This window comes from Solanum tuberosum, unplaced genomic scaffold, assembly GCF_000226075.1.
Source record: "Solanum tuberosum cultivar DM 1-3 516 R44 unplaced genomic scaffold, SolTub_3.0 scf00078, whole genome shotgun sequence".
Taxonomy (NCBI): domain Eukaryota; kingdom Viridiplantae; phylum Streptophyta; class Magnoliopsida; order Solanales; family Solanaceae; genus Solanum; species Solanum tuberosum.
Window position 1 is genome coordinate 1,125,987 of NW_006239005.1, and position 11,991 is coordinate 1,137,977.

Genomic DNA, 11,991 nt, shown 5'->3' on the forward strand with positions numbered 1-11,991 from the left:
ATCCTGAAAGTTGATGTTTCCTAGGCTTTGGGTAACAAAGCGTATGTCTGGATCTTCGATTTTTTTTATAGAAGTGTCTCAAGAAAATTTAACATAGGATTGTTATTTGTTGTCATATCTTCCTTATGCTTTACGAAATAGTAGGTCCAGTTCTTGGTCGCTCATATGTTGATCTTTCCTTTCATTATTATTTGTTTCCAGCTCCATCAACACAACAATGATAATCAAGTCTGATCACTTGCACTTGAAAATTATTTTTTTTGATAGATATCTAATTTTGGCAATGACAAATGCCCAACAGATTGAAAAAACAAAACACATATTTTTTTCTACTAAAAATACAATTATGAACTTACTTTAAGTTGTGTATCATAACTAAGATATACTTATTCTTTTTTTTCATGTGAAAAAACTTTTGGTTGTAAAGGAATTTATCCTTTATATTATAAATTTATTTGTCACACAACTTTTATTCTTCAATGTATTTCAAAGGCCTGGGGTGAGTTCTTGTAATGACCCGGTCGGTCATTTTTGGAAATTTTTATAAATTTATCATTTTACCCCTCCAAATATCGACCCCGAACCTTTTATGATTGAGTTTTGAAAAGTTGATTTCAAACTTTGAGTTGGAAGTTTTGAGTTTGAAAGGCTAAGTTGTTAAGAAATCAGTTTTTGGTGCCTTTTGGATTTTCGGGTGTCGAAATGGAGTTTCGTCTATTCAATCAACCCTGGAATGTGAAATTTGAGTTGTGAGAATTGTCGGTTTCAGATTTAGAGTCTTTTTGAGGATTTGAGGTCCTATATTGTGAAATTATGGAAATTTAGCTTTTGGATTGACTTTGGTCAACATTCGGGGTTCGGATGCTCGGATCAAAATTTCGAGAGTTTCCTTGGTTTTGGGAGGTGATTTTAGGCCTAGGTGAGGTCTTGGTTTATTTTTGAGAGACCCCAAGCTTGTTTTAGCTATATAGGTGTTGAGTTAGTTTCTTGTGATTTTCATGGATGTCGGGTCAAGGAGACCTCAAATTCATGTTTTGACGGTTTCATTGAGTCCGGAACATCAAGTATAATTGATTTGTATATGTGGTTTGTGTTTACGGGGTTCCGAACGAATTCTGAGGGTCTTTTTGATGTTTTGAGACTAGGTTGTGTTTTCTAGTGTTGCAGGTCTTTCTTTTGCGATGGTCATGTTGCTTAAGCGACCTCCGCTTAAGAGAAGGGTATGTCGCTTAAGCAAATGAGGCTTCACTTTTGCGAGATCCGAGTTTTAGCGGGGTTCGCTTTTGCGACATCTGAGAGGGGTTTTTGTTTGTCATTTTTGGGGTTTAAATCCCATTTTTTATTTTTGAGCTTGTGGAACTCTTGGTGGCGATTTTGTAAAGGTTTTCTTGTGCTAAATCATTTGGGTAAGCTTTCATGAACCTAAACCTTCATTTCCCTTTGATTATTTATGAATTTTAACATTAAAATTTGGGATTTTGATTGGTAAATAACAAGGTTTTTCAAGAACTCAACTTATAAACTAAAATGGATATTTTGAACTAGTTTTGAGTCCTTTTTCAAAATAATTTTCACCATTAAGTTCATAAAGTCATGAGTAATATTTTCAAGTATTAAATTTTGGATTCAAACCTTATTCTCGAAATTGGGTTTTGAGTTGATTGACCTATTTTTCAAAGTAATTGATGTGGGTATTGTTGTTTCCGGAATGTGATGGTGAATACTTGATTCATGATATTGATTGCGTGGCTTTGGAAGTGATCCGGAAGGGAAAGACTCAACATGGAGTGATTATTGATTGAATTAAGGAAAGTGGTCTCGTAAACCTTGTATTCTAGTAGAATTCGTTTATTCTCTTCATTGTTTGTGTGTTGGGAGTAATGGAAATGGGGTGAAGGGTTAATTGTCCACATGATGAATCTTAATGAAAAAGAAGGGGTCGAAATTGAAAAAGTTATGTGATAATCATGATGATGTGAATTTCCTTTTTGTGACCCTTATTGATTGATTGATGAAATGCTTGATATCATGAATGTGGACTTGAATTGCATGAATCGTTGTCTCTTCTGTGTGGTGTGTTATTGCGTGTGTGCATTAATTATTGAACACCATGATGAGACAAGTGTTTATGATGCCGAGGTCATTGTCGGCAAGTGATATAAAATCGATGAGAAATAGTTTCGGCTAGTGATATAAAACTGATGGGAAATGGTTTCGACTAGTAATTTGAAAGTTGATGGAAAATGGTTTCGGCTAGTGATATTGTCCGATGGAAAATGATTTCGGTGAGGGACTGATGATTTGTGATTTGGTGCATTTTGATGCTTATGTGTGACTTACTTGTTAATTGTAATTGTTGTACTTATTGCGTGTGACGGATCTACTTGACATTGAGATTGACTTACTTGATTTGTTTGATTGTTGATTTGTGAATATTGGGTCTTGTGAGCTGTGTATTGTAGAATTGATAGGTTGGGATGATCTCTGTTCAGGTTGTAGTTTGAGGAGGTTCAGTTGGAGTGTTAGGGGTATTCGATTTCTAGCTAGATGTCATGTTTATTAGGTTGCTTGTTGGGTACCGTGTTGTTGGTACTCACCCCTTGATTTTACACTTGTGTAGGTTTCGAGACCGGGCCTGTGTGATCTCTTTCTCCTTCTTTTGATTTTGAGGCTTGTCAAGGATTTAGAGAGGTAGTTGTTTGTCACTTCGACAAGCCTTATTTTTCCTTTTCTTTATATTTTGTTCTATTTGAGAAACAAAGACTGAGACTTGTACTTATTTCTTAAATTTCTCTTTATGTATTTAGTGGCTTGTACACGTGACAATCAGATTTTGGGGGGTTAATAGAAAGAATAAGTTTTTCCACTTTATCTTGTTCTTGCTTTTGATTTTCGCATTTCTTTCGTTTTCGTTGGGTTGAGGCTGACTTGTCTTGGTGGAAATAAACAAGTGTCATCACGTCCATTTTAAGATCGTGACAGTTCTAATACCTAAATAGCCTATTAAATTATTGATTGATAGTAAAACAGTGAATCTCAATACATTACGTTGATGATATCATGATGACAAAAAAAATTAATGTACTCTTGCGAAAAAATTATATAATTTCTCCCGCTAAATTTTCTCCATTCTTGAAGTTAATGTGGTAGCAATACATGATAAGTTGAAAAGATGACAACATAATTATTGCGATTGTACAAATGAATTGAGTGTGGCAATGAACAAAATAATAATAATCATTGTTATACTACTTATAACAAGAAGAACGTTATGGTTTTTCAAAATGGTCCTTCAAAAGCAAAGGTAAAATTTACCATCAATTTGATAAGAAAAGTATTGAAAACACGGTTGTCGTGCGACCTAATTTGATAAGTCTATAAACACCCATTAAAAGAAAAGGAATATAAAATTAATGTGCACTTGATCTTTCAAAGTGATGTTGAGGTATATTATATAAATATGATAAATTTCAAGTTGTGATAATTAGCTTCTAATGAAAGTTCATGAAGTACATACATATTATAGTTCATTTCTTGAAGAAAATATGACTTGTAATAAACATCGTAAATGCTCGTCTGTTCTTTAAAATAAATATGTTAAGATGTGAGAAAAGTTATAAATAAGAAATATTCTTATGTATGATAAGATAAATGTCATAACTCACCTCTATATATAGGAGGTTTGAGAGAAATAAAGAAATTTTATTTTAGCACAAATGTCATTGGTCATGCACCTTTACTACATCACAATAACATGTCTTATCATGAACTGTTGAAAGGTTAAATCCGAATGAATCTGATTCACCTTTATTCTGTTACAATGTTAAACCCGATTCTTCAACATCTTTGCCTATCATCAAAACTTCATACTTCTAAACTTGTGTAATCTATCACACCGTGGTAACGATCACCAAAAATTCCATAATCATCGTCAGTCGTTACTCAATAGTGTAAATAGACAATTAATAAATTTTGGAAAGACATAATTTGTGGATCTTGCCACTTAACACTTGGCTATAAATAGAACCTTACATTCTTATTAGAAGGTGTCTAAAAATTTCATTTTAACACAAATATTATACTAAAAATTCTCAAAATAGCAATTCTATCTTACATTCTAATTTAAATAGTTCCATTATTTGTTATTTCTTGCAAGTTAGTTAATCATAATCTTATTATTTGATCAATATAACTCAACTATTTATTCATATCATTTTAAAAATTAATACACCTCTTGCAAAATAGTACCCCAATAGTAATTTGGAGTAACAAATATGTTAAATAAAGTAGTACAATATATTTTAATATCTTGGGAGAAATATTAAAAAAACTCCTAAATTCGAGTGAATTATTAATTTCATTTACAAATTATTAACGATTTTAAGAATATTTTTTTACTTTATTAATTTAATTTAATTTAATTTAAATATACCTTAATTTATGTGCGTATTTTACTCATATTATAAGATTGAAAATGTTTAAATTTAATTTAGTTAAATAAAAATGTGATTTTAAAGTTATAATTTGCCTCAAATTCCAAGTGTTTTCAATACTCTCTCAAATAGGAAATGTAGAATAGAAGAGCATTGAAGACGCTTTGGGTCTTTTTGAGTTTTCGTATTGATTATCAGTTTCTCGGATGGAGAATCTGGCTGGTTCTGCCGTATCCCAGACTTCCACCGCCACCGCGCCGCAGCCGCAGACGGCTGATACCACCCCTTCACCGGCGTCACCACCGTCAGCCTCGAATCAAACCTCATCCGAAGAGAAAGACTCAAAATCTCCGGATTCACAGCTCGAAACCCTCTGCAAGACGATGTGCGGCAAGGGACTTCGAAGTTACATAGTATCGAAACTCGCAGAGAAAAACACACTGCGCGAAGAACTCACCAAGGCGTTGAAACTTGCACCCAACGCAGCAAAGCTTGTACTTAGCTGTATGGGAGACTTCTTTGCGAAAAGGGGCAAAGCTTTTGATAAGGATGCACAGATGATTGCCACGAGGGAAGCATCTGCATTGGTTTTGGAGTGTTTCTTGTTGATGGGTTTTGATGTAATTGATGAAGGGGTAAAGGAAGAAGCTGCACAAGCAGCAGTGATATGGAGAAGAAGGTTTGTAGATGAACGAGGTATAAGAAAGGCTAGTACAATGGATGCACGGGGATTGCTATTGCTTATTGGGTGTTTTGGGATTCCACAAATTTTTTACAATGAGGATGTTAGGGACTTGATTCGAGTGAGTAATATCAGAGAGATTTCTACTGCACTCAGGAGATCAAATGTGCTTATGGAAAAGATTCCAGGTCCTTCTTCACTTCATTCTTTTTGCTTCTGCAAGCTACATTGTTTTGCAGTTCATTTGTTTTAAATAATATATGTGATAATATGATAATTGAAGGTAGTAAAAAGGGGTAAGGTACACTTAAGATCATGTGTATAGATAGAAGTTGTCTACTGATACACATAACACAGCGGAGATAAAAACATACCATGATGGAACCAACTAGTTGGAATTAAGCTGGTTGAATGTGTAGAAATAAGCGTGTGATCTAGGGAATTCTTAATTTTGCTTAAAAAGATATTATTTATGTTAAATTTGAGTTCTGTATGAGGAATTCATGGTGGATTCATCCACCATTGATGAAATCCCTAAGCTATTATAGAGAGATTAGGAAGAGAAGGAAAAGGAAACTGTTTTATTGAATGAGAAAATCACTTCAATTACTATTGGTGCTTGGTACATATAGGTCCAGATAACTTCTTGTAGAAGGTTCTAGCTAACTACATTCATAACTAACTGTAACTAATTCTGTTAACTATCTTATAACGACACTTACAGTAAATAACAGAAATAAGGAACAGGTTATTTCAATAATTTAATATTGGAATTATACCAGGATAGAACAAAACGGACATACAAGATTCATATGGCTGACTGGAATTGATTTGGGATGAGCCGGAATCGATTGAAGGAACATGATTGGCCTTAGAAATAGTTGTGCTTTCAATTAGTGAGGTGAGCTTTGCATACATCAGTTTGATCTAAACTGCAAAATAGAGCATAATGTCCTAGTTGAAATGCAGAAAGGCCTGACGTGAAAGAGAACACGTGAAGTAAGAACTGTGCTTTGGGACAATAAGAATGATGGACTTCTTAGGTGGAAGATTTACTTACTCCTTCGAGATAATTGTGTGTTTGCAAGAAAAAAAAAAGTAACTGGTTGGTCATAAGAGTGCTGAGTTCAATCCCTGTTAAACTACCGCACAACACTCGTAATAAGGTTTGTGATGGTAAATTTTTAGTCTTGGACTTTGATTTTTTGATAAGGTTAGTCTTGGACTTTATCATTATACCTTGCTGACTATGCTGTTACTGAAGTTCCAGTCTGGGGGTTACAGAAAAGCTCCTAAAATCCATAGTCTTAAAAGCAGTCTGAGTAGGGTAATTTTGTATGGATGTTAAAATTTTACTGCAAAGTATTTTGTTCTTGATTGCAGCACATGGTGGATGAGTAGTGTGAGAGTTGTTCCTTAAGTACAAACAGTTCCTATAAGGTACCGCAGCATAGTGTCCACTTTGTCGTCTACACCCATTCTCTTTCTTTCTTTTGCCTTGAGCTGTAGGGAAGTTTTATCTCCTTTTCTAGTGGTAAGATCACTCTATTTTCATTTCTTATATATCAATAAATGCAAAGTGTCCTATTGAAGTTGCATTTTGCTGCCATTACAAAATATCTACCTTCTGTTAGGCCCTAAAGATTTTTGTATTGAGTTTTGAGTTTGGTAAGTAAAATGTTTTATTCATAACCACAGAATGGGTGATATATCTCTGTGTATTGGAAGTTGTAAGGAACTTAAGAAACAGACTATAAACCTACGTTGCTCGGACTCTCGAAAATGTTGCCGCATCCGTGTCGGATTCTCCAAAAATGCACTACTTTTGGAGGATCCGACACACACCTAGTGGCACTTTTTAAGAGCATGAGCAGCATATCTATAAACACTCAAAAAAAGTTGATGGACCAGGGGAATCCCATATTTCCAATAATACAGACTAGTTCCTAGTAAGACTGCCATTTTATTTTAAACTTGCTAGCTATCTAGCTTTTCATGGCATAACTTTAGTTTTACAAATAGCTAATCATAAAGAACAATCTCTTCCACTTGCTTTAACTGGTCTCCATTGGAATTTCTACAAAAGCTTTCAGCCTTTATCCTGTATATATCATTATATTGGTTCTTGTCTCGATGCCTTCAAAGGAAATTTTTCTTTTTATTCATAATGCCCCCAGAGAGACGCTAAGAGCTTCTTGCCCTGTTTGTTTTTGTGTTTTCTGATCCATGAAATTGATGTTTATTTGATTGCTTCTACTTGCTAGCTTTGTCACTCTAATTAGTGGCATCTAGTCACCAGCCTAGACACCGATGTCCTTTAATTTTCTATAATAGGAGAGTTTAGGTCAGCTTACGCACCTCGCCTAATTCACCGAGTACCTGCGACCTCAACACATGTATCTGGTAACTTTAGCTATCAAGGTTTAGACAGATGAAAAGAAATTACTTAGCTGTTTGCCTCTGTCTAGGATTTGAATCCTAGTCTCTTGTGGTTCATTCTATTCTCCTTTATTGTCAGGCCACACCCTTGAGTGCACCAATGTCGTAAAATCTTCATCTTTCACCAACAAATATTTGAAGCATCAATCAGTCCAATTAATGGTACGTTATGGCCAACCTTGTGAAGCGTATCAGCTTCCATGTGCCTCGAAGATCCTACTAAGTCCCAAGGAAGTTTAAGCAATGGCATTATTTGTAGAAGAACCATTCTATAATTTTTCATTCAAATCTTTCTAGTAGAAGCTTTTGGAAAATGTAAATGTATTAAGAAACTGTGCTCAACTTTTTACTCAAATGTATATGACAAGGTTGCACATGCATATATGTACTATCTTGGGGAGTTTTAGTGGACTAGAGATGTCATGCTTCTACTTTTTTTTTTGGACCCTATTATGGCATACACTGTTCTCGTCTTCGGATGTTAGTTGTCGACTAGATGTCGGTAGGGTTCCTCTGTTCTACCAACAACTGAAGATGCTGCCGAAAAATCTTCTGCTGCTTCTGTTTTTATTGCTCTCAGTTGTCATTACCCCACTTTAGCAGTTAGAACTCCCTAATCTTTCTATCTATCTTTATAAGTTGGGACAGGTGAGTTTGTTGCTTTCCAATGAAGGAGGTGGCATATGTTAGGCTGTGGACTAGATGACTAAATTGACTCGGTGCTTTCTTCATTTTTTTAATTTGTTTTGGTAGGAACAATCAGAAGCCAGTCAATCAAGTAATTTAAAGTAGACCATTTCAGTGGTTTAGAGAGGCTTTTATACTGTTTGGGATGACAGTATTACATTAATTGCTAACTCGTCAGTCTATCAAGTAATTTAAAGTAGACGATTGCAATGGGTTAGAGAGGCTTTTATACTGCTTGGGATGACACTATTGCATTATTTGCTAACTATTCCAACTAAGTTCTTATATATGGAGGAGAAGTTTTTAAAGTGATAATGCTAAAAACCCACGAGAAATGATGTATATTTGGAGGTAGCGCCTTTATTCTTGATGTGGTAGGTAAACTGCTCTAAAGTCATTGGAATTATATGGGGTATGGACTCAGTCTTCGAGGGTAGTAAAAGTTTGTGTAAACCCTGATAAAAAATGTTTGTATAAAATCCAAATAGATTGATACCAGATAAAAAAATTATCTCCCGTACATCAATAAGGAAAATCTTGTGTTGGTTTCATGTCCGGGTTACTGGTAATGGTATTAAAATCATAAAGCAGCTTACAAGTGTTGAATTGGTGAAAACCACTTGGCATATATCTCTTCCGGTACCTTTGTAACTTCCCTTGTTGTGGTGCTACATCCCTTATATATTCTTTCCTTGTCATTGGTGCTACAGTTTTCTATATCTTGATATTCCATACAAAATCTCATATGCTGTCGCAGTGTGGCCTTTCATTTACTGTTATTCTTCCTGAATTTGGTTCTCTAATTTCCACTCCCCATTTTATTTTCTTCCCTTTCTGTGGTGTTACCATTTTCTATACCTCGATATTCCATGGGAGAGCTATTCAGTGGTCGTAGTGTGATGTTTCATTTCCTGTTGCAGTACCTGTATTTTGTTCTTTTGTATTCTTGGTAGGCATGATGTTACCTTGTTAATTCTGAGGAGTCAATGAACCTTTAGGTATTTTCACCATTATTTTGGATACTGTGTTCGTACATATATGTGGAGTGCGAAGATGTCAAATAAGGGGAGAAGGGGGGTTATAATGATATTAAATAAGGGGAGAAGGGGGGTTATAATGATATAAATAAGGGCAGAAGGGTGGGCCCATTATCCTCTGAGTTTTGAACTGTGCCTCAATGGCTCTTGGAGATTTTTCAGTCATAAAAAGAATGATATTATAATATGTCAATAGTTGAAATGTTCATTGTGTTTTGCTGCCAACTGTAGTGATGATGAATAAAGAAGCGGATTTTAAACTGTGTTAACTCTTGCAAATTCAAAATTAACAGAAGCAATGGTGAATAATTGAGTTGATAAAAAAGAGTTTGTGAAAGTTGCAGATCAACAAAAGTAAAGGTTATTCTGGAAAGTCTTGTGGCCGAAGTATGATATTTTTGTGTTGATAAAAAGTCATAGGGCAAGAGAAATCTATATCCATCTTCCTTTCTAACATTGCTTGAGGAAATCTGGGGACGAGATACAGTAAAACTATCAGGTCAAGTCTAGACTAGATGAATTGCCCAAGTATGTAGTACTTTAAGGTTCTCAGGGAACAATGGATAACCATATTTTAGGTTGCTCCCTTTCTTGAACTGGTACTCTTTGTATATGGGGAATCTTTCACCTTTAATGCAATAAAATCATATTGACATGATGTATTTCTGATTAATGAAAGAGAAAATATAAGTGGGAAATTTGCTGTTTCTTCCTATTTACTTTGAGCTGTTGAGGACAGGACTTTGTAAACTTCTATACTTCATCAATATGTAGGATATTTCCCTTTTCTCCATCTTTTTAAAAATGAAGGTGGTGTTCGAGCCAGTTATAGGAAACCTCGACTATTCCACCAAGTAGTTGCTACTCCCCATTGTCACAAATATCGGATATACTGGATGGCCTTTTCTTTCATTTCACATTGGGGGATTACTTTTGATTGGGTAAAACCTGCAGGTCATGTTCCAGAATGCATAACCCCCCTCATATATCTTTAGAAAACTAGTGACTATCTCAAAAAAACTAGTGACTATCACTTAACATTTTCATTTGCTTCCTTGGATACATGTTTTATTCTCCCCACTTGATACTTGGGACCTTGGTTTGCATGAGTAGAAAAACTACTAAGTTATCTGCCTGCGTAACTTTGTTTAAATTTGCAACAGAAATAATAGAGGGCATGGTGAAGCATAAGATGGAAGTTGATGCTGTAGATGTTGCTTATACTTTTGGAGTTGAGGAAAAATGTAGCCCTTGCGAAATTTTGTCATCGTTTTTAGAAGAACTTAAAGAATCGCTGAAGAAAAAGAAATGCCAATCGCATGGTTCACATGCTGTTGTGGTAATTCTTGAATTTCATCTCGAGCACTAATATTTCCCCCCTCCCATATCAATCATCATAACTAGCTTTTGTTATGTTATACAGAATGAAGCAAACAAGAGGGAATTGTCTACTATGAAATCTGTCATCGAATGTTTGGATGCCCACAACATTGATCCCTCAAAGCTTATTCCACGATTCCGTATCAGTGACAGAATTATGAGCTTGGAGGAAAAAATTGCTAGGAATGATCAAAGAAGGGAGAAGATGGTGCAAAATCTGAAATTTGATGAAACTGGGTTATCTAGAAGGTTTGAAGAGAGACGAGCAAAACGCACACGCATACTAGGTGAAGAGTATCAAAGACCTGTAAATCACATCAGTAGCCAGAGACCCTTGTTAGCAGGTCGACCTGCTAGCCACATTTATGGTTATTCTGTGTCACCATCAGCATTGCCTAGATCTGTTGCAGGCCCGATTCATGACACTGTTCCTGGCTCACCAGCAGCAAGTCGGGGAGGTATGGTTATGGGTGGAGTTAGTTCAGGTATAATAAGAAGCACAAATAACGCTCTACAAGCTGGCGCATATGGTGGATTTCGTGGGAGGATACCATTTGAAGGTAAAGCTGGGCAAATAAGAAGTTACAATAATCAGTTATATGAATGGCAAGAGAATGCATCCATGCATGAAAGGGAGGTCTCTCACAACTATGGATACGGGTCATCACCATCGTGGCAAGGCTCTATGGAGTTGCCAAACCCCGTTCCTGTTGGTCCTGGTTACCAGACCGCTGCTTCTGATCCTTATCAGTTGGCTAGTACTGGTCGAAGTTCGCCATATCAGAACAGAGGTGTTGTTCCCTCTGTTTACCATTATTCATCCTACTTGTACCCAGGGACATATTATCCCCAAGGCATGCAGTAACATGTACTTTTAGGTTTCTCTTGTAGAAATGCTTTGAAGTTGATAAACCTTGTGGGTGTAAATTATACAGTTTAAATGTGGTTTAAGGAAGCATCATGATTCATGTGTTGCTTGCCTAGTTCAACTCTGTTAAAAAATCTTTATACTGTCGATATATAAAAATTAAACTCAAATCTTAATAGAAAAAATGCTAATAAGAAGAATTTTTGAAAAAGTTTGAACTTCTATACAATAATGAAAAGAAGTACTTGTACAGTCATGTCGTTAAAATCTAATTATACATCGACTACACTAATCATGGGCAAGTAATCTGATAAGCAACCTGTATATTCAAGTAAATCAGTTTTTTTTTTAATTCAGTTTTATTTGTATTTCGTCTTTTATTTTGGCTGTTGGTTCCTTAATGCATGTGTGGCTGCACCCTCTGATATGCTTATTTCTTGATATGTTTCTTAACCGCATAATATA

General features: G+C 35.4%; 1 protein-coding gene across 1 annotated transcript; it reads left to right on the top strand.

Annotated features, from left to right (window-relative positions):
- The first annotated feature begins 4,552 nt into the window (after positions 1-4,552).
- On the top strand, positions 4,553-11,647 carry LOC102589537 (protein FRIGIDA-like). Its single transcript, XM_006346559.2, has 3 exons — positions 4,553-5,303; positions 10,442-10,617; positions 10,702-11,647. The coding sequence occupies exons 1-3, from the start codon at positions 4,640-4,642 to the stop codon at positions 11,521-11,523; spliced, it is 1,662 nt and encodes a 553-aa protein (XP_006346621.1). The 5' UTR covers positions 4,553-4,639; the 3' UTR covers positions 11,524-11,647.
- Positions 11,648-11,991: the final 344 nt, after the last annotated feature.